Source organism: Branchiostoma floridae, chromosome 14 (assembly GCF_000003815.2).
Source record: "Branchiostoma floridae strain S238N-H82 chromosome 14, Bfl_VNyyK, whole genome shotgun sequence".
Taxonomy (NCBI): domain Eukaryota; kingdom Metazoa; phylum Chordata; class Leptocardii; order Amphioxiformes; family Branchiostomatidae; genus Branchiostoma; species Branchiostoma floridae.
The window spans coordinates 12,620,191-12,642,664 of NC_049992.1; the positions used below are offsets into that span (position 1 = coordinate 12,620,191).

At 41.2% G+C, this 22,474-nt stretch overlaps 3 protein-coding genes across 3 annotated transcripts in view; all 3 read left to right on the forward strand.

Annotated features, from left to right (window-relative positions):
• Positions 1-12,579, forward strand: part of LOC118430305 (vigilin-like) — a 23,410-nt gene extending 10,831 nt beyond the window's left edge. The window contains exons 9-24 of the mRNA XM_035841057.1: positions 872-979; positions 1,270-1,374; positions 1,905-1,983; positions 2,580-2,719; positions 3,256-3,379; positions 3,933-4,114; positions 4,652-4,783; positions 5,322-5,540; positions 6,198-6,419; positions 6,863-7,081; positions 7,615-7,753; positions 8,150-8,307; positions 8,882-9,121; positions 9,561-9,785; positions 10,357-10,575; positions 11,147-12,579. Of these exons, the coding sequence (XP_035696950.1) occupies positions 872-979; positions 1,270-1,374; positions 1,905-1,983; positions 2,580-2,719; positions 3,256-3,379; positions 3,933-4,114; positions 4,652-4,783; positions 5,322-5,540; positions 6,198-6,419; positions 6,863-7,081; positions 7,615-7,753; positions 8,150-8,307; positions 8,882-9,121; positions 9,561-9,785; positions 10,357-10,575; positions 11,147-11,380 (2,745 nt within the window). The 3' untranslated portion in view covers positions 11,381-12,579. The remainder of the gene's footprint in view (positions 1-871; positions 980-1,269; positions 1,375-1,904; positions 1,984-2,579; positions 2,720-3,255; positions 3,380-3,932; positions 4,115-4,651; positions 4,784-5,321; positions 5,541-6,197; positions 6,420-6,862; positions 7,082-7,614; positions 7,754-8,149; positions 8,308-8,881; positions 9,122-9,560; positions 9,786-10,356; positions 10,576-11,146) is intronic.
• Positions 12,580-12,790: 211 nt separating this feature from the next.
• Positions 12,791-17,253, forward strand: LOC118430345 (galactose-3-O-sulfotransferase 2-like). Its single transcript, XM_035841183.1, has 4 exons — positions 12,791-13,490; positions 14,057-14,183; positions 15,272-15,396; positions 15,904-17,253. Exons 1-4 carry the CDS (start codon positions 13,336-13,338, stop codon positions 16,802-16,804), a joined length of 1,308 nt encoding a protein of 435 aa, XP_035697076.1. The 5' UTR covers positions 12,791-13,335; the 3' UTR covers positions 16,805-17,253.
• A 534-nt stretch (positions 17,254-17,787) lies between these two features.
• LOC118430341 (galactose-3-O-sulfotransferase 2-like) lies at positions 17,788-22,467 on the forward strand. Its single transcript, XM_035841175.1, has 4 exons — positions 17,788-18,085; positions 18,697-18,868; positions 20,530-20,648; positions 20,943-22,467. Exons 1-4 carry the CDS (start codon positions 17,934-17,936, stop codon positions 21,832-21,834), a joined length of 1,335 nt encoding a protein of 444 aa, XP_035697068.1. The 5' UTR covers positions 17,788-17,933; the 3' UTR covers positions 21,835-22,467.
• The last annotated feature ends 7 nt before the right edge of the window (positions 22,468-22,474 follow it).

The following is a 22,474-nucleotide window of genomic DNA, read 5'->3' on the forward strand; positions in this document are numbered from 1 at the left end:
TCTGACCCAGTCGCCTCTTGTTTGCACAAGAGACAGGCAGCTCATTCTCGGGCGAGCTAAAAAGACGTATACGTCAGAAGTTACTATGATCTTTAGCATTACATAACACTGCTCATTCTCAATAACAAATATGTGCAAGTCATGCACTTGACGAGCTCCATGCATACGTCAAATCCGCGTGAGAGGGCGTCCCAAGAGGAATGTAGATCATGGTAGGCGAAGAATCTCTCAGAACGGATGCACGTGCCAGCTCCGATCGGGGTCTGCCTAGTCAGAATCGACTGATTCTGCTAGTATAGATTGCGATCGGGGTCTCTCCTAGGGCCAGCTCCGATCCAAACTCAAATGATGCTAAGATATTGGAAACAGACTGCGATCGGGATCTCTCCTAGGAGAATCGGCGATTCTACTAGGAGAGACCCCGATCGGAGCTGGCCCTAGGACCAGCTCCGATCCAAACTCCGATCTACTGGATCGACATCTCTCCTGTGACATATACATCGTCAGAACAAAATAGAAGAGCATCATTGTAAACTTTCTACAAAACCTTCATGCCCTGGTTGTAACACTTGAGTATAGGGGTGGGTACAGCGTAAACCATTTTTTCTTCTCGGACCAGTCCGAAAAAAATGGACCTGAAAAAAATGCTAAAACTATGAGCTTTACAAATTTTGTGTTGTTTTCTTTTTTGTGTGTATCAAATTTTAAATGAAGGCAGAGTAAAGTATTAGATTTAAGTTAAAACTTGCTAAGCTTAGAAGACTGACAAAAGGCTTGTTTGTAAGGGCTTTACTTTGTGCACAGAAAGAGCGTTTACAATGTTTACAAGGTTTAAGTCCTGTTTGTTAAGCTGAGCATGTTTTGTCCACAGGCTAACAGTGTTGTGATTGACGAGGTTGTGGCCCCGGCATGGCTCCATCGCTTCATCATCGGACGGAAGGGACAAAACATCCGCCAGATCATGCAGGACCTCCCCAAGGTAAACATCAACAGTTCAACTTTACCCTCACCCTGCTGCCCTTCTTGACAAAGTTAGCCCATAGCAAGGAAAAGGGGTTTAAGTTTTCTTTCAAAGCTCTGTTTTTGCTAAGACATGCAACATGTATATAAGTCATCTTATTACAGTCTTTTACTATGGATCTACTCTGTATGATGCAGATTTTAGAAGGAAAGGGATCTTTGCATTCTGTGCTCAGCTCTGATCATTGTGGTTTAAACTCAAAATTATTTTGTTGTTTTAGGGAATGAAACTATTTTGTTGTTTTGTAGGTTCACATTGAGTTCACGGATGGACAGGACAAGATCACCCTGGAGGGCCCTCCTGAGGAAGTGGAGCAGGCTCGCAGGGCTCTGGAGGAAATCACCCGCGATCTGGTCAGTACATGATTTTTTTTTGCTCTTCTTCCAGTTACTATGCGTTATTCATCATAAGGATGCTCATTAGAACAAATCACTATTTGCATTTCCTTGAAGTTCAGTTTTCCAGTGTTGTTCCTGTAATTTAGATGCATTAGCTGCTGTTGTCCATGATACGTCTATGTAGGTTAGACATCCAGGTAATAAGATACGCCAAGATACGTCTTAGCCTTGATATCCTTTGAAATCCAAATTGTCTTCAGCTTGACTTTGGCTTAGCTTTGTTTTCTTTGGAATCCAAATTGTCTTCAGTCTGAATTGTCTTACAACCTTTCCTATTGGACATCTGATATTGTCTTCATTCATAGTTAGAGTATAAAAGACCTGTTTCTTGCAGATCACTTCAGTGTCACTGACGAAGGAAAGTGGATTCTTTCCGAAACGTCTGACCGTTTCAAAACCATATCCAGTTGCTTGAGTAACTATTTTTGGCGCTGTTGTCCATGGATTTATTCTTGTTTTTAATTATTTTGTTTTTTAATTTGTAGCAAAGCCGCATGGACTTCGCTGAGCTGACTGTTGAACAGAAGTACCACCGTCACATCATTGGCAAAAACGGAGCAAACAGTAAGTAATTCGCTCACCCATTTTGGGGTGCTCACTGCTCAGACATTTCTTGAAGCCTGATTGGTCAGAAACTTTGTAGAGCCTAATTATTATGACTATTCTTGAAGCCTGATTGGTCCCAAAGCCTGATTAGATAGACATTTCTTAAAGTTTGATTGATCAGTCTAATTTATGGGGTGTATTACAATTAAGTGCAATTGCAATCTTATCATCAGTCTTTACAGTGCATATATGTTATGCAGTAAATTTGCATAATGATGTGAACAAAGTAGTTTAATACAGCTGTTACATTTTAGCTTGACCAGTTGCCAGCCTGTACTGTACGATACTCTAAAAGCTCACTTCCTTACCTTGTCCAAATTTTGAATGGCACATAGTAATCGGAACTGCCAGCCTGATGTTGTACTTTTTGTATATATAATGTATATTCATCTGTGATTTTAAGTATGTTTGACTTGTCAATGTAACATGGTTTACCTTTTATCCAGTGTAAAAGAACATGTAATTCAGCTCTATAGCTGCAAAATGTTTTAGTCAATAAAACCCATTTATCATTATTATTGTAAGCGTAACCTATCGTTGTAATTTTTCTTAAGTCACGAGGATAAAGAATGAGACCAAGACCTCCATCCGTATCCCACCTGATGAGGAGAACAGTAACCTGATCCGCATCGAGGGCGACCCGGCCGGCGTGCAGGAGGCCAAGAAGGAAATCTCAGACATGGTGAACAAAATGGTAAGATAACCAAAGGAACAAAATAACACAAAGCTTAGGATTGCTTTATTGATAGGTCAGCGTGTCCATGTTTTGTCATATAAAATGCATAAAGAAGAGGATACCAAGGAGAAACTCATACTCACTGAATTCTTGAGAAGCAAATTACAGACTAAAGAATGTTTGTAAACTTCAAAGCAAGGGAAGTTTGATTGGTGACTTTGATGTAAGTTTGTGAACTGACATGTTGACTAGTCTACCATTTGTTTACAATGGTTAGAGTTGGGAGATAGATTATTGAAAACCTGACTTAGTTGCAATACAGAGGTTACCTTCTAGTTCTACAATGTGTGAGTTGCTTATAACTTTGGGAAAACGACCTGATTTTCCCAAAATGTTCATTTATATTTAAAAAATTTTAAGCTGTAGAAAGACTGATCAACTAGCAGCTACTCATAACATGTCTTAAACAGTAATACGGAATCTGCGCAAAAGTTGATAATGAAGTAAAAGCTGTAGTGCTTTTCTGATGCCTGTCCTCTGCTCTGTTTTTCCAGGAGAACGAACGTACCAAGGACATCCTGATTGAACAGCGCTTCCACAGAACCATCATCGGCACCAAGGGGGAGAAGATCCGGGAGGTGCGCGACAAGTTCCCCGAGGTCATCATCACCTTCCCAGGTAGGCCACCATCCTACTACCAGTAACACACTTTCACATCGTTTTCTCATCGCTAAATACTGTATCTATCTATGTTTTGTAAAAATAAGTCATACCAAATTTTGCGTATTTTAGAAACAGGACTGGTTAAATAACATTATAGAAATAGACAACAATCTTTGTAATCTCACGAACACAACTTGATCATAGTTGCTTTTTTGTGTATAATCATCTATGTATTATACTGTCTGTATGTGAACGTTGATAAAACAGTTGCCACAATTTCACCAAGCTTTTGCCACCCAAGAGATCGCGAAAAGACTATATTTCTACTAAAAGTACAAAATCCCACCATCATACAGAATGTGGGACAGTCCATTAACCACTGCCTTCAAAGAAGAAGTCAAACCCGATAGTAGTAGTCATTGTATCATGTACAATGTAGTTGATTAGACACTAGTTTTATTTATCACACTGATTACTTCTCTTAGTCCTTGTGCAATTAGCCTTCGGGCATGATTTTGCAAATAAACATTTGATAAAGGTTGAAAAAAAATCATCATCACCTTCGCAGAACCCTCCCGGAAGAGCGATGTGGTGACACTGCGCGGGCCCAAGCAGGACGTGGACAAGTGCTTCAAGTACCTGACCCAGATGGTGCAGGAGATCGCCGCCCAGAACTACAAGATAGACGTGCCCATCTACAAGAAGTTCCACAAGAACATCATCGGCAAGGGAGGAGCAACCATTCGTAAGGTTGGTCACATCTTCAGAAACCTTCTCGAACAGAAAGTCTAATTTTTTCATTTTTTTAAACAATAACGGCTATATTTGCATTTACATTGTAGCTCAGCTCTTCAAATCAAGTCCATTTTTGACTACTGTGGAAAGAAAGCATAATCATAAAAATTTTCCAGTTTTGTTTTGATAAGAAAAGATGTAGCAAAAATATCACATTATCTTGGGAAAGTTTCATTAAGTACTGTAAATGCATTTTAGTTTGCGGGGATTTACTTTCATGGTAGTGGAAAAATGGGGTTTTGCGATGGTTTTATGTTTGCGGTAGCGCCATAGACTGCAGTAAAAAACTATAATTAAGGAAAAATGTCATGGTGGTTTCAAGTCCGCAGTGAAGGGGCCACAGCAAAAACCGTGAACATAAACCACAGCGTCATTTCTGCATTTGCAGTAGATCTTATGAATTTTTCCATTGTATTTGAAGCCATTTCATTTCAGTGTAATTTTGAGCAATAGAGCGTACATGTAGTAAATGTTGAGATTTAACCCTTGTAGATCCGTGAAGAGACCAATACACGCATTGATCTCCCCACGGAGAGTAGCGACTCGGATGTCATCTCCATCATCGGCAGGAAGAAAGACTGCGAGGACGCCCGCGACAGGATCCAAGCCATACAGAATGAACTGGTCAGTTGTTTATACTTCCGTTACTTAGTTATTTAGGACCCTAGCACGACTTCGCCTCCAACTCTTACCCAACCAAGGTCAACACTAGATTCGCAGCAGCCTGGAATCTGTCCCATTCTAACACCAGTTCACATCTAAGATAGTAAGAAGAAAATGATTTTCCCTAGTTCACTTGTCCAAATTCAGAGTCAGTTTTAAGGACCTGGGGGGCAACCTGGCCAAACTACTCCCAACTGCAGATGACCTTGCTCTCTACCATGATCTGGAAAAGGTTGTTTGGCCATGGTCAGCTATCTGTAACAGGGGCTTTGTGCAACCCGAGTAAACTTAAGTTGGTCTAGCTGACAGGTCTTGGACTGAAAAAAGAATAAAACAGCCAGTTTCATTGCTAAGCATTGCTGGTTGACAGAGATGTATGTCCTGTCTGCTAGGTAAACATTTTGGTACCAAGTTTGCATGTACTACAGAAAGCGGGTTGAGAACAGTTTTTGTATGTCTACAACTAGAGAGTTAATCCTTGTGCCCTTTCCTCTCACAGGCCAATGTCACATCTGTTGACATCAACATCCCAGCCAAGTTTCACAACTCCATCATTGGTGCCAAAGGTCGCCTCATTCGCTCCATCATGGAGGACTGCGGCGGCGTCATCATCCGCTTCCCGGACGAAGGCTCGGGCTCCGACAAGGTGACCATCCGCGGGCCCAAGGAGGATGTGGAGAAGGCCAAGCAGCAGTTGCTGGAGCTGTCCAATGAGCGGGTGAGTATCTTGGGTTGTCTGTTCGAAAAACAAACCTTATATATCGGTAAATGTAACGCTGTTATTGTATATTGTATTGTTACCAGAGCTAGCCATTGATAATAGTTGGGTAGCCCTTGCTGTATTCTTCTCTATACGGTAAATCAAATCAAATCAAATTAAGTTTTGTCAAGTTCATTTGTTGTTATATAATACCAGAAACAATTTGTTTGCCAAGTTGGGTGTCATCAATGTTTTACAGCGTATGTAACAGTTTTTGAAAAATGTCCAAACCTTGCTTGGCCATGTTGCAAACTTTGACAAAATGTGTCTCTAAAACAAAGACAGTGCATGGAAGCTCATCTGTGTTTTCCTCCAACACAAAGGTTCACATGGATCAACTTTTCAATGACCAGTGTAATATTGATCCTGACAAAGGCGACAGTGGTTGTTGAAAATTTGATCTGTGTATACCTTTGTGTTGTAAGAAAGTTTAGTGTTTTACTACAAAGACATTGCAGTTGTACCCTGCAATGAGCTGTCTTCCAATGCAGTGGTCTAGTACAAAAAATACCTTGTGTAAAAGCTTATGGGATGATATTGTGAATAAATTGAGAAAATGTGAAGAGATGTACTGTATACCTGTAAAACATTCAAGCTGATTCCTCCCACCCACAGGCTCAGTCTGGACACACCTCAGAAGTACGTGCCAAACCCGAGCATCACAAGTTCCTGATTGGACGCGGAGGTGCCAACATTCGCAAAGTCCGGGACAACACCGGTGCCCGCATCATCTTCCCGACCTCGAAAGATGACGACCAGGAACTGATCACCATCATGGGCACGAAGGAAGCGGTGTCCGCAGCCCGCACAGAGCTGGAAGGACTGATCAAAGACCTGGTATGTCTGTCCCATATAATGAAAGAAAAGGATGGATGAATGTATTTTTTACATTTTACAGACCCTTGGCCTCATGTTTTACACATCTAAAAACTATACTATAGTTATTTTATATGAATCATAGCAGTCCACAGCCATCTATTCCTAGCTCGTCCAGCTAAGTGTTCAAAGGATGAGTGATCACAATCCATCAACAGGTATCCTTCAGGAGGGTTTTCTCCTCCGCACAGGATGGACAGGAATACATTAGAAAGATTCTGTTGCATGGTGTCTAATATTTGCCATTAATAACTTGGTGACATCAGTGTACAGGATGTACAAATTCAAGAGGTATCAAAAAGCAATCTGGCTGTATTGTGTCAATTGTGTACACAATAGGAATTTGTTCTTGAAGTTGAAAGTTTAGATTTGGAGATGCGATAAAGCCTATGTTTGATCAACAGGACAAGATTGTTGAAGGTGACGTGAGCGTTGACCCCAAGTACCACCGTCACTTTGTCGCCCGCCGCGGCGCCGTGCTGCGAGAGATCGCAGACGACTTTGGCGGCGTGCAGGTCAGCTTCCCTCGCAGCGGGGTGAAGAGTGACAAGGTGGTTCTGAAGGGAGCCAAGGACTGTGTGGAGGGTGCCAAGAACAGGATCATGGAAATCGTGGCTGATCTGGTATGTTTTATCATGCTTACCTCTAGTTAGTGTATGATCACTTAGTGTCAAAAGTGGCCATGATGCACATGGCTTTCCTTTGTGGTTCAGGCTATCATGGTCATACTGTAAATGCATAAATTTCCGCGGCGGGTCTATGTCCGCTGTTTTCGCGAAGCAAATTTACCGCAAACTTAAAACCACCTCTGATATTTTTTCCATGGCAGTAAGAAACTACAGTGCATGGTGCTACCGCGAACTAAAAACAAACGCGAACAGTCCTTTTACCACTACTGCGAAACTAAATCCCCGTGAAATTAAATGCTTTTACAGTATATGTGATCCTAGTGCTGTTGCCGTTTGCTCCAGCAGCATCAGAGAAGGTTTATGGGACTTTATAATCACTTAGTGTCCAAAGTGGTCCTAGTGCACATTGTTGCCTTTGTAGTTCAGTCTTAATGGTCAGTTGCCATTTGCTCAAGTATTATCGAAGGATGTTTCCATGCAGTTGTTTCGTGGTCAATGTTTTGAAAGGTGGTGCTTTTTATCTACAGGAATCGCAGGTAACCATCGAGTGTGTGATCGCCCAGAAGAACCACCGCACCGTGATGGGACCCAAGGGCTCCCGTGTCCAGGCTGTCACGGCTGAGTTTGAAGTTGGCATCAAGTTCCCGGACAGAAGGACTGAAGAACGTAAGAGTCATTGCATAGAAACATTGCACAGCTGTCTTACTTCATGCACTTGAAAATCTTTTGTTTTTGTTTGATAGCGTTCACAGTTGACTTTGTCAATGTTTTTCTACATTGATTTTAACGGAGACACAAATCAGTATGAATCCCTGTGCTGGGCAACCCTGGCTATAAATGACAACAGAAAATAAAGGAAAAGCACAGCTCTCTCAATCTATGCATTATAAAGACAGGAAAGAATTTTGTTTGATGGTCAGGAGTCTGGTGCCAAAATATCTTCTTTTGAGTTTTGTCTTTGACTTTGACTACATAGGTATTAAGAGAGACCATTTGAGAACTCACAACTATAATAAGTAGATGTTTTCCAAGCATATGTTAAACTTATTACTTTTTCTATAGCCTCCAGCCCAACAAGTCCTAATGGTACAGGTGAAGAGGCGGTCGTCAATGGGGACGCAGCAAGCCAGGAGAGTGGCGAAGCCGAACCCAAGAAAAGCGATATTATCCTCATCACGGGCAACAAGGACCGCTGTGAGCAAGCCAAGGCAGCTTTACTGGTTAGTGTGACATGTATCAATGTTTGATACTGATAAAGAGTTTTATGGTTGCAACTGTGGGAAATGTTTTATGTGAAAGGTGAAGGCCCTGAAGGTGTTTTGTTGACATCAAAGGCACCTTCAACTTGAATGGTGCATGTCCTTGCACATGTGCAGTTGCAACCTTGAACAGCCTTATTCTTCAAATGCTTCTCTCACCTAGTCGCTAGATAGCAAGCTTTTCTGCAGATTTGAGTTTCTATTTTTGCTTCTCTCTGTTGCTGAATTGTTGTGATTTTTCTCACCACCATCAATACACATGTATAAAGCTGTACATGAATTTTCATTTGATTTTCTATTTTGCTTCTCTCCGTTGCTGAATTGTTGTATTTTTCTCTCACCCCCATCAATACACGTATGAAGTCATACATGAATTTTGATCTAATTTCCTAGTTTGCTTCTCTCTGTTGCTGAATTGTTGTGATTTTTCTCACCCCCATCAATACAAGTGTATGAAGCTGTGCATGAATTTTCATTTGATTTTCTAGTTTGAATCTCTCCGATGCTGAATTATTTTTTTTTTCTCACCGTCCAGGCCCTTGTGCCCATTACTGAGGAGGTTGAGGTGCCATTTGACTACCACCGCTTCATCATCGGACAGAAGGGGCGCGACATCCGCAAACTGATGGAGGAGAACGATGTGAACATCACCATCCCACCCGCCAACCTGGAGTCCAACTTCATCAAGATCACTGGCCCCCCCACCAACGTGGAGAGGGCCAAGGGCGCCGTGGCCGCCCGCGTGGAAGAACTGGACAAGGAAAAGGAAGATAGGGTGGGTTTACTCATCGGCAGGGGGTGTATGGGGGAAGCACTGGCAATGTTTATTATTATGTTGGTGTAGTTGGTATGGTAATAACCAGCTATAGGACATTTCTGTAATTTCCCACATTTGTCCCCTATTCTTGCAACATAACCTTAGAAAATTAAGCATTTGTAATAAGGATTTGCTGCCATCCATGATAGTAAAATGCTGTTGGATGTACAGTCGAAACTGCCCAAAATGCTTGATCAGGGGACTGGTAAAATGTAGTCAGGACTGCTGATTATGTTATGTGGTCCAATTGGCCATATGGTCTCAATGTACAGTTCAGAGATAAATCTAACTGAAGGGATTTTGGCTCTGGACTTCCAATACTATGTGTAATTTGTATATTTTTCTCTTGTTGGACTGGAGACAATAACATTTCTGTTCATTTTGCCATCATTTGCAGATCCTGCGCAACTTCCAACTTGTGGTGACAGTTGATCCCAAGTACCACCCCAAGATCATCGGCCGCAAGGGGGCGGTCATCAGCAAGATCCGCCAGGACCACGACGTGAACATCCAGTTCCCTGACAAGGGGAAGGAGGAAGAAGAAAACAAGATCGTCGTCACAGGTTATGAGAAGAACGCTGAGGCTGCCAAAGTGGACATCCTCAAGATAGTCAGTGAACTGGTAGGTTGGAATTGTCGCCTGCATGCTCTTGTTTGTCAATCAGGCTAATGGCTGTAGGTGTATCTGAGCATGAGCATGTAAACTCCATTTGATAGCTCCCAAAGTTGAAAGGGTCACCAGTCAATTTGTATTTATCTTCAGTACTAATTGGTTTTGAATTCTGCTGTAGGAAGAAAATTAAGTGATCCTAGCAAGTTTAAGTTTGTGGTGGAAACAAGGAGGAAGGCAGTGGGCATTTTAGTGGTGGTTTTAAGTTTGCAGCAAACATTAACCACCACAAGAATTTCAAGAACTACAGCATTTCACTCTTTTTCTGATACTCAGAGGTTTCTACTGTAACATTAAGTACTTTTCATACAGGTCTAGGTAGCAAAAATGGCAGAATTTTGTTTACAGATTTTCTTTTTACAGGTTCACATGTCTTTTGCCTTTTGTTGTTAACTTATTACTATAACTAACAACTTTGATGTAGAATAGGATAAAGGCAAGCTGAACCTGTGCATGGAGTTTAAATTTTGCCTCTTGTGTATGGCATGTTGTAGATTGTTTTTCCGATATTCTTCCCCAACAGGAGGACATGGTAAGCGAGGATGTCTGGATCGACAGCCGTGTCCACCCGCGCCTGATCGGTGGCCGCGGCCGTGCCATCCGCAAGGTCATGGACGACTACAAGGTGGACATTCGCTTCCCAACCCCCAACGCAGAGGACCCGAACATCGTGAACATCACAGGCCTGCCTGAACATGTCGAGGATTGCAAGGATTACCTGCTCAACCTGGAGGAGGAATATGTAAGTTTCAAGGACTTAAAAAACGCAGTTATATCTTCTCTTAGAGGCGTGACAACTTCTGTGTTCAGAACTTAATTCAAACAGAATATGTAAGTTTAAAGGACTGAAAAACAACACAGCTTTGTCTTCTCTTAAAGGTTTGACAACTTCTTAGTTCAGAACTTTCACAAGCCTAGTATTTTTTATGAAAAGTAACATACATGTACCAGAGATGTTGATTTATCTTCTTTTTGTTTACAAACAGAATATGTAAGTTTAAAGCACTGAAAAAAACAATAACACAGCTTTGTCTTCTCTTAAAGGTGTGACAACTTCTGTGTTCAGAACTTTCAAAATTAGGATTTTTTTGTGACAAGTAGCATACCAGAGATTGAGTTGAGTTTATTATGATACCCTTAAGCCCCAAATGGAGCTAATCTTGCAGGGCTCACAATGATAAAAAGCACAAATACATAAACAGATACAATAACATACAAATACCAATCAAACCTACATTCCAATACAATATTGTCTAAAATTACGCAATGAGGCCAGAGATGTTGATTTATCCCCTTTTTCTGTTTCCAAACAGATGCAAGATATCGTGGATCAGGAGGCCATGTCACAGTACATGAAGCCCTCACGTACTGAGGAGGCATCTGGCAACCGCCCAGCCCACTCCAAGGGGTTTGTCGTACGCGATGCCCCGTGGAGCGCCGCCCCTCCCGACAGCACGGACACCACGGAATTCCCCACCCTGGGGAACACGGCTAGCCCCGCCCCTCCCGTGCAGGGCGGCGCTGTGCGTTGGGGACCACGCCGCTAAATCTCCCGACTCACTGTAGATCCCCAGCAACTGCAGCATGCTTCGCCTCCCTCACTGTTGACCACATCTTAGGCTTGTGTAATGGGGAGTTTAGACAGATTATCGTTTCAGCATGTCTGTGTTGTTTGCGTAGAAACTATTTGCCAAAGCCATGTCGGAAATGCGTTTATGTGAGAAGTGAAGCAGCCAGAATTTTTGTCTCCAGTGTTGATGTTTTGAAGTCCCCATTTTCTCATTCCTAAGATGTGGTCTGCTTTGCCCAAATGAGCAGACATCCTTTACCCTAAACCACCCCTCACATCTTGCAGCTGCTTTGACATCATGTTTACCAGAATATTATTGACTTGTGTGCCTTGAACTAAAACACCATAGAGTGGAACCCATGATTCTTACAGTATACATGTGCAAAGTTCAAAATAAATAAAGGGATGGACTTACAGTAGATAAGCGACAATCAGGAATGGGGCTACATATTAATTTGTATGGACATTTCTGCAATAACTCTAGCATGAAACTGTCATACACGACCATTGCTTTGTCATGTAAGAGCAGGAAATGTGTATGTCACAAAAGTTGTAGTTAACTCTAGGAAACATGCTCTTCTTTGAAGATAAACAAATGTCTGATAATTATTCGTGTATTCATGAGAAAATGATCAGACAAGCAATTGTTCCACTTTCTTATGTATGAATGATGTTTTTTGTTTCGTAATTCTTTCTATAATTCCTTACTTTCATGGTGCTGCCTTGAATGAAAGTGCATGAGTGGCGAAATTCTTGTCTTTTGATGTTAAAGTAACCATACCTGTGTAGTTCTTTGCCTACTGAACAACAGTAATTTTTCCTTTTGTGTCTTGACTACTATGCTACTGTTCACTATTTTTCATCGAGTCTAGCAAAAAGTGGAAATAATAGAAAATCTAAGAGAAAAAGTATAAAAACAGAACTAATTCCTTAATGGAAAGTATGGATAATATCAACAAACTTCCAATAGTGTTATGAAGACGTTAAGTTATAGGGTACAAATTCTGTATTTTGCCTGAGCCACTACTTTACAAGGATGTAGTAGTTAGGCACCCTAGGCCCTAGGGAAAAGTGTAAAGGGTCATGTTTTCTGCAACTTGGCAGACATGCCTGACAAAGAAGTGCTTCTCAGAAGGAGGAAGCCTGAAGAAATAAAACTAGATACTATGATGACAATTGCAGTGTCATTTATTTATTTATTTGTTGTGACTTATTGATTCACCAATAAGTTTTTGATAGTTAAACATATACATATAGAATTGAATGAGGAGGAAATATTATTTTGAATAAATCAGAATGTATTAAATTTTCTTATACTCTTAACTGTGCAAAAATCTGTTGATGTATTGTACAAGGATATAAAACAAGAAAATATTGTAATAGGTCGACCAGACATTATAGTAATCACATTAAGTAAGTCTCTACCAGGCTCCGCGGATCGGTGGTCTGATAGTAGACATTGGACAAATAGAGTCACTAGTATGCTTGGCGAGTTGGCGGGCCAGAGCATTCTTAATTTCGATGAACAAAACCAGAACGAAGACCAGACGTATGTGTTTCTCAAAATGTTAAAGAAATAGGTCTGGCTTAAGACTGTCCCATACAAAGGTGGACTGAATAGGGTATTGATAGATTTACACTATCTCTTTATTCATATTTCACTAGTGGTCAGTGACACCTAGTAAAAATATGTTTACATCTACAAATGTATGGCGTACATAGATGCCAGAATGTGATGTCAATGGATATGATGACATCATAATTTCCTGTGCACACCTTTCGATGATCATAACATTTTCAGGCACCACCAGCGCCTCTCAACTTCTTCATGCCTCGCCCATGCTAAGTGCGTAATTACCTGTACGTCATAAGCCTGCGGCTAAAGGTCATACCAAAACTTGTTCGACAGGATTTAGATCTCCCCACCCCATCATGGCGGTCATAGCAAGAGTAAAAGCACTTTGGTCGGTGTTCCTCTGTCTAAGTTCCCTGCTTTTATTCATCAACTTCTCAGGAACAATTTGGGGTAAACTGAACATTACGACGATATCAGTACCCTCTCGGCAACAGGAACACCGGAATTTAAGGTGATGATGCCTTGGGAACGCCATGGACAGCCATGATATATACATATAGCCTTCTCAGCGGCTCGTCAGTTCTTGACGTGCGTTTCTGCAAACTATATGGTAACATAAGGACGAACGTTAGGAATTAAATAGATGTTTGAAAAACAGGAAATAGTCTTGCCTGACCCAGAGATAAATAGATACGAAATCTACCACTAATATGCCATGTCTAACATTAGTTTTATCATGATTATATTTATCATGTTTCATTTCTTAGTGCTTTCCTTGCGAAGTTTGAGTTTCAAGGACAAGGTCATTAGAAACAAGAAGCCATTTCAAGGTCATAAGAACCAAACGACGAGGATGTAGTTTTTTCTCAAAGCGTGCTTGATTGTCATATATTGCATCACACATTATTACCACTACATGCTTACTACGCAAGATGACGGTCACCCATGCAAATGTATAGATTTGTAAGCAACCAGTTTACAAATCTATCCAACTGCTTGAGTAACTGTTACCGTGCGTGCTTTACTATCTACATTTGTAGATATATAAGTCATTAACTACTTGATAACTAATTACAGTGATCCAGTTTTAGAACGAAGGGACCGACGTCTGACCAGAGCGGAAAACTTCTTGACATCCGAATCATCGGTAACACAGCGAAATGACACCTGTACGGACCCTGTTACCAACTTTGTGTTTATCAAGGTAAGAGCTCTACCTTACGTATTGACATGAATATATAAACTACAAGTTCATCGAAATACATCTAGGGTTCCTAAATGGCATCGAGTGGATAGGCTAGCGGGAACGAGATCAAGAGATCACGGGTTCTTCGCAATCTTGGATCTATATAGACGTTGTTTCTCAACAGGATTTCCTTATTCCCCCAGGTGTAGAAATAGGTACCTGACTTCGCTTAGGGAGATTAAAAGAAGCTAGAGGGGAGTAAAGTGCACGTGATCTGCCTTCCTCTATTTCTCGAGAAAAATATTTGTTTTGTAGATGTAATTTGTTTATATTTGTTTGATTGGACCCTGACGTTATGGTAAAGGTAATAAGACAGTATAATAGGCTTTTAAGGCCATATGGACAGTGGGTTATCATCTACACTCTTCAGGATATTGTTTCGGGGTAACATTCACAAATTGAATTTGCTTAGGAAAGGTATAACGTTATTCAGTTCAGCGTAATGTATTATTTTGTCTACTTTTATCAAGCCCCCTTCACACGAGAGCAAGAATCAGCCGGAATGCCGTCGGAATGAAAATTCTTTTCTATTCCTGGCATATTCCTGGCAATTCGTTATTCCCAGGAATAGAAAAGACTTTTCATTCTGACGGCATTTTGGCTCATTCCTTCTCGTGTGAAGGGGATGTAATGTCCATTTGGAATACCCACTCGGAATGGCCCCGAATGTGGCACGAATCTTGCAAATACTTCATTCCGGCTGGTTCTGCGTGATTCCTGCTAATTCGGTTTCAGTGTGAAGGCCCTATCAGGGAAGGGATATTTATATGTTCCTCTTCGTCTCCTCCAACCTGAACCTGACGGCTGTCACCATGGTTACAGGAGGTGTAACAAACACCTTGTGGTGTTTCATTACATTATTGATATATGTAGCAAGTGGCAGGACAGAGCCACTTTATACTAGTATAACAATTTTTTTTAGCAAATCGACAGAATAGTTTGTAGGAATAAAGTAGATGAAGGTAGATTGCATTTGCTTGTATATAAAAATCTTTTGTAGTGTTAAGTCAATTGCATGAGTGTTTTAACTGGTGCGTGCATTCTAGGTTCACAAGACAGCTTCAGCCAGTACTGCCGTGGTCTTGCTGAGGTTCGCCTATAAAAATCACATGACCATGTGCTATCCACGGATATCCAAGGGAATCGCAGGATTCAGTCTTACCTTTCCTAGGTGAGAGATTTCTCAATCTCACGGAAGAAGAATCAGCCATAACACAATAAGACAAAGTTATATTAAGCAATAAAATAATACAAATGTGACAAAATAGATCAAAAGTATAGTATAGCGCACTGGAGGAGATGTGTGTAAAATTATGCTTTTCTAAAAGAAGTGTCGAATTATCGACATACCAGAAGTTTCTGTACGAAATAATGTTTGCTAATGGTAAGTTTCGTAATCTATGAATGTTTGAGGCATGATAGGCAAAATTTCCACATAATAAAACATTTCAATATTTTTATTGGTCTTCATATACCAAATAGATATGTCACATGTTGACTTATATGCAGTATTCAAGACAAACACTATTGTACGCAAAGATATCTACTACATGCACAAGGTGCTTTTTGCTGTATGCTTTTAAATTTGGTAGTTAAAAGAATATACATGTACGTACATTCATAGGTAGTCACGCAACGTCTGCTCAAATACAAAATTGCCCCTGCCTCTTATTCTTAGCACGGAGATATACAAGTCCAACTGCAGTCGCTCACAGGTGTTCGGGGATCACTTCAACTTCTTAGTACATCACACCGTCTTCAATAAGACAGCGATGGACCGGGTCATGAAACCCGGCACCAAGTACATCGGAATCATGCGCGAACCGCAGAGCCATATCCGCTCCTGGTTCTTCTACAACAGACACCACAGTCGCATCTACAAAAATAAAGGACGTAAAAATCCTCTGGGGGAATATCTTGACAATCCAGAGTATTTCGAGAAGTTGGCAAGCCAACGGAAAAGGCGGCAAGAGACAAATGATAGAAACAGGCAAGCTTTCATAATGGGGTTCCCACCACATCTCCTAAACACACAGGACACCGGCACCATTGACACGGCAATCTGGCAGTTACATCATCAGTACACGTTCGTCATTATCAGTGAGTACTATGAAGAGTCTCTTGTTATGTTGAGGCGGAAGTTGTGTTGGGATATGTCCGACATTCTGCACTCCACCAAGAAGATCCACGAGCAACACAATCCAAAAAGATACATTCCACTTACCGATAAACAGTTGGGGAATCACAAAAGAATCAACGCTGTAGACTACAGAATGTACGACTTCTTCAACAGGACTTTCTGGAAGAGCGTAGAGGAGGAAACGGGAAGAGGATTTTGGGAGGAAGTGACGTACTTTAGATCCTTAGTGGAGAGAGTAAACACATATTGCTTAGCGCCCAAGAAAAGAGAACCTCTCAAAGTTCCCACAAGTAAATGGAGTAATCCCTTCTCAGTCGATGAAACGTTTTGCAAACATTTGAACCAGGCACCAAAGGATTTGGCAAGAAATCTGTTTTATCAGATGACACGCCGTGATAAGATTTGGAAGAAACCATCTCTTAATGTTGCTTCAAAGTAAGTCAGATGATCAAAATGTATCTAGCACTATGTACGACCACATTTACACCATGACGTCTTATGTTTCATATTAGCATGAAAGCTCATCTGTATTGGTATAATCCATATCCAATTTAGCTAAGTGATGATCATGTCATTTTGGTATGGTAATGACCATGTAGAATTAGGCTGGAATGTATGTACAGAATGATGAACGTATTGTTATCAATAAACTAGTCATATGTATGTTGTCACTATAACCCAATATTGTAAAATGGTTAATATTTTGATGAGAAAAACTTTTATTTTTCACAATTTGACGGTAGGGAGTGATTTATGTCGTTGTACATGTGTAATTGTGTGATGCGAAATTCCTAATGTATTTTTCTGCAACAATTATGTAAAGCTGTCCGGACCGGAAAACTCCCCACAAAATTAATATCCAAGCAGAAATTGAAAAGTCTTTTGGGACACCCAGCTGCTTGTGCGTTGTCTGTTTGTCCGTGTGCTTTAGTTTGATTACAAACGACAACAAACCCTTTCAAACTGCTTGGAAATGACCTAAAACCCTCTAAAATTGAATTTCACACGGCTTAGGCGTAATTATTTAGACGTGCGTGTGTGTGCTGTTTGTTAAAGGGGGTGGGGTGGTAGACGTCGTCCTCAACATAATTCTCACTGAACCAATCGTCCCCACTCCCCTCCCCTCCCCTGTTCTGCCCAAGCCACCCGCTTGGTGCTCACCTTGACTATCGGCGTGTGTCACGGGTTTACGAGAAAGGAACTGCAGATGATTTCAGCCCTGCGGGACCTGCGTTATCAATACATGCACGAGTGTTCACAAGCCAAGCGTAATTATGGGTGGAGGGATGATTATGTTACTGTACTGCGTTTTTGTGGACCAGTTGATGTTGTTGCGTGACAGAAGCACATCGGGCAGTTACACCGCAGCGCTGACTCCGAGTCTTCGAATACGTGGACCGCAAGAAGTCTTGTGTCTGTTAACTTTTCAAGGCAACTAAGGCAACTAATCATCTAATTATGTTGTTGCCTTGAGCATGAGTTTATCTAATTATGTAATTATGCGACAAATACGTCATGACGAATAGCCCAAAGGTCAGTAGAGATCCAGAACAATACATCCACGAAGAATGGCGGCCGCAAGCAAAGTCAAGGTGTTGTGGTCGGTGTTCATGTGTCTGATATTCTTGGTTCTGTACATGAACTTGGCTGGACCGATGTGGCCGGACCAGCTGGACATGGCGATATCAGCACCCTTTAAGAAGCAACGCCACAATTCAAGGTGATACTGATTCGTTACCTTAATAACCTTTTGTAAAAGCATGGCATATACATTGTACAATGTACGCCTATCTTGTGTATATGCTTATCGTGTATATAAGCCGATCTTGTGTACACGCTAACTTTGTGTAAACGCTTCTTTTGTGTAAACGCCATTGTGTATACCCCTATATATCATTACTTCCATTCCCGTCTATATTGTCGTGTATGGGCTTGGAAAAAGATTGTCGGCGTTCGTCGTAAGTTTTGTTCTGACCTCTGAAGATTTTCAGTATGGCTATGGCAGACAGAGCCAACCGACGATAAGGATTTGCGTCAGTCTTTACGCCGTTACAGGGCGTTTAAATATTGCACGACAAATACAGAATGTTCTGAACAGTCTGTCTGATGCCTTTTCTGTAACGAATTTAACAGCCCCCTCTCTAGAATTAAGCATTAGAATGAAAGAAAACACAAATGCAAGATTACTACCCTGATTACATCGCGCTTATGATACTAATAGCGGCTTGTCCGCCATTCGGCGGGGAGGGGCGAGTTACACGCCCCAAGGCAGAGTTTGCGCTATTACACATACTACAAGATAACGTTCTCGTGGGTTGCCCTTGGTTACAGTGACGCAGTGCTTGGACGAAGTAGCCGACATGTCGAAGTTCTGACAGCGGTTGAGAAGTTGTCACCGGCCGAGCCTAGACACGTCACGATACACTATAATGGGACCAGCTCTTCATACAGGGAGCAACACGACATCTGTACGAGGCCTGTTACCAACCTAGTGTTTATCAAGGTACGGCCCATTGTGCACAAATTAAGGCTGATCAGCGGCATCCTCATTCCACTAGGGTGGCTACATAGCTGCGACCGAGCGATTTGACATTTTACCCTTTGTATTGTGTGTTTTGTTGTCTTTTCAGTCATACTTTTATATTTTGCATGACATTCGGTTAGTTCCATTGATAACACAAATACAATCTAGCTTGCAGCGAGGTCGCAGAGCGATCGCCTTCCAGTGGAATGAGACACCGTCATACGACGTCCATGCATGTCATAGAAGTTGTACATGTAGTTTTGTTCGATGGGAGTTTGTGAGCAGCAATTACCACATAAAGTAGAATATGGTCAGGCACAAAGATAGTATTAACACTGCCTCAGCACTTCGAATTCACATGGGATAATATTACAGTTCACAAGCAATTTCAGCACAACTCGCCACATTTCAGCACAACTCTCGTATCCATACTTACAACACTAGGCAGACCACTAAACTACACCCACCAAGCTACACCACCACATGTGGACAAAAAACATTTGCATACACTGGCACTAGCCAGTACAACAAACTAGCAGATAACATAAGAAACATCACAACACTAAAAGGCTTTAAAACAGCTCTGAAGAACATATGTATATCTGACCTCAAGTAATATTGGAACTTAGTATGGAAAAGCACCCTTGTCTCTGATGTGCCTTACTGTTCTTTTATTTTTTTTTTTGTTCAATCTTTACATATGATTTACTATCCATACTTTGTAAATTTCAGTTTCATTAATTTTCGTTTTACACATGATTTGATATATGATTTGACCTCTGACCTCCACCCCATCTCTTGACATATTGATTTTGACCTTGGAACGTTTTCGACATGAGTATGGACACTGATTATGTTTTGACGCACCGGTTTTATGTTTTCTGTACTGTATGTTGTCCCTGGGTGTTCAAAGCTTGACTGATTGTTACCACGTTTTTGTCCTGTATTTATTATTTACATGTATGTTTAATTTGATGGGCCCCCTTGGAAATCAACTATGCACTGTTGTAGGGGCTACCCATCTGTTTCAAGATGAAATAAATAAATAAATAAATACAATCAGAAGTAGTTATGTTTACCTTCAATGAAGGGCAACATATTTTTTTTTGCGCCGTTCCCCCTTCTTCCCTTTCTTATCCAAAATATAAGGGTAATGACCTGGACCAGACGACTCTCGCCATTGTTAGGCTGAGGTCACATTTCTAAACCGGGCCCCGGCCGGGGTGTTTAAAGAAACAGAAAATTAAAATGTATACCTAGCAATATACACAAGATACGCCAATGAATCTTATGTTGACATTTTGTGTATTTTGATGTGCCGAAAGCTGCCCGGCTGGGCCCCGGTTTGGTAATGTGACCTGCCTTACTGGTAAAGTAGCAGACACGCGAGCACACTGTGGTGTTCGACTACAGTATGTAGCAAGGGGCAGGACGGAGCTGAAGGTCACCATATATATGAATGTGTCTTTGTAAGAATAAAACTAAGAATAGTTAACAGTAGTTAGCCTAGAAAATGTGGAGGTAACTATTATGTATCTGATTGCAAATGTAATATTCATTATTTAAACTGTTTGGCATTGGTGGAATACTTAATCTATCTAACACACACTTCGACAATTCTCTGTTTTGGTGCACCTCAGGTCCACAAGACAGCTTCAGCCAGTACTGCCGTGGTGTTGCTGAGGTTCGCCTACAAACATCACATGACCATGTGTTATTCACCGAGGGGAAACAAAAGATTCACTCTCACTTTTCCCAGGTAAAACATCCCTAAAGTGTTTAATATAAAAAATAATTCACAAAACGTTTGGATTATGATAAATGGGCTATGGATATTAGTGTTGTAGTGTATATATGTTTGTAATGTATAGAATACAGCTGTTTGGTGCAACACAATGCATTGTGCTGTTGTAATGTTAAAGTCATCACGCCACTATGTACTGCAGCTATACAAATGTAGGTGTTGCTGCTAACAACTACGGTGGCAAACCTTAACCTAAATTATTGTTTGTGATTGTGAAAAAAAGTTTATGCTGTGTTCTTCCATTGATAGCACGGAGATATACAAGTCCAACTGCAGTCGTTGGCAGGTGCTCGGAGATCACTTCAACTTCTTAGTACATCACACCGTCTTCAATAAGACAGCGATGGACCGGATCATGAAACCCGGCACCAAGTACATCGGAATCATGCGCGAACCGCAGAGCCATTTCCGTTCACAATTCTTCTACCGTCGCCATCATCTCCGATACAGGTTAAGGCATCATCCCAATCCACTAGGTGCCTTTCTGGACAACCCCGAGCATCAGGAGCGGAAGTGGTCAAAGAATCGAACGTGGAGTGGGGAGAGGAACAACCAAGCTTTCATAATGGGGTTCCCTCCACATCTCCTAAACACACAGGATACTGGGCTTATGGATGATGTAATTAAGCAGCTTGGCCAATCGTACACCTTCGTCATCATCAACGAATACTATGAAGAGTCCCTCGTCATGTTGAGGCGGAAGTTGTGTTGGGATATGTCCGACATACTGCACTCCACCAAGAAGATCCACGAGCAACACAACCCAAAGAAGTACATTCCGCTCACCGATAAACAGTTGGAGAATCACAAAAGGATCAACGCTGTAGACTACAGAATGTACGACTTCTTCAACAGGACTTTCTGGGAGAGCGTAGAGGAGGAAGCGGGAAGAGGATTTTGGGAGGAAGTGACGTACTTTAGATACTTAGTTGAGAGAGTAAACAAATATTGCTTAGCATCCCAGGATAGCGAACCTCTCAACGTTCCTATAAGTAAATGGAATAATGCCTTCTCAGTCAATGAGATGTTTTGTAAAGGTTTGAATCGGAAACCAAAGGATTGGGCCAAAAAATTATTTTATCAGATGACACGCCGTGACAAGATTTGGAAGAAACCATCTCTAAATGTTGCTTCAAAGTGAGTTAGCTGATTAAAATGTGTCTAGCAACATTTACACCATGACTTTGGCTGCAATGTATATTGAAAATGATGAACAAAATCATTAAAAACGTATTGTTATCGAGAAACTACTCATAGCAACACGTTGCTATAACCCAATAGTTGTAAAATGTGCAATATTTTGTAGTTTTCAGTGTGCTTTAATCTGCTTGGAAATGACAGCAACTCTCTAAAGACTGGAACTCGCGTATTTCGTCCGACTTGGTGTTATCATAGTTCCATACAGAACTGTTAGGTTCATAGTAGACTGTTGTTCAGCTTTCATGTCAACGTAGGCCCATACAGGACTGTTATCCAGTGCTAATGTTATCCTAATAGCCTACAGAACTGTTATCCTGTTTAATGCTATCATAGGCCCATAATGGACTGCTGTCCTCTGTTAATGATACCATAATGCCGTGCTGGACTGTTATATTGCTTGCTATATGTATTTTATGAAATTGCCACCATGTTGCAATTCAATGGTTGTATCATTGTGTCATTGACTAAAGAATGACAAAACGCTTCACTTCTACGTTAGATATGTGTTAAAAAACGTTTCTTGCTAAATTCTGCTAAAGAGGGGAATGTGTCGGTGCGAAGTAAAGCACAAAAGCGTTCGG

Bases quoted from the DNA above. Each gene is read 5' to 3' on its own strand.
- LOC118430345 (XM_035841183.1), top strand. From the start codon at position 13,336: ATGGCGGTCATAGCAAGAGTAAAAGCACTTTGGTCGGTGTTCCTCTGT. The intron at 13,491-14,056 runs GTGATGATGCCT...AACTAATTACAG, and splicing joins CAGGAACACCGGAATTTAAG to TGATCCAGTTTTAGAACGAA. The intron at 14,184-15,271 runs GTAAGAGCTCTA...CGTGCATTCTAG, and splicing joins CCAACTTTGTGTTTATCAAG to GTTCACAAGACAGCTTCAGC.
- LOC118430341 (XM_035841175.1), top strand. From the start codon at position 17,934: ATGGCGGCCGCAAGCAAAGTCAAGGTGTTGTGGTCGGTGTTCATGTGT. The intron at 18,869-20,529 runs GTACGGCCCATT...GGTGCACCTCAG, and splicing joins CCAACCTAGTGTTTATCAAG to GTCCACAAGACAGCTTCAGC. The intron at 20,649-20,942 runs GTAAAACATCCC...TTCCATTGATAG, and splicing joins TTCACTCTCACTTTTCCCAG to CACGGAGATATACAAGTCCA.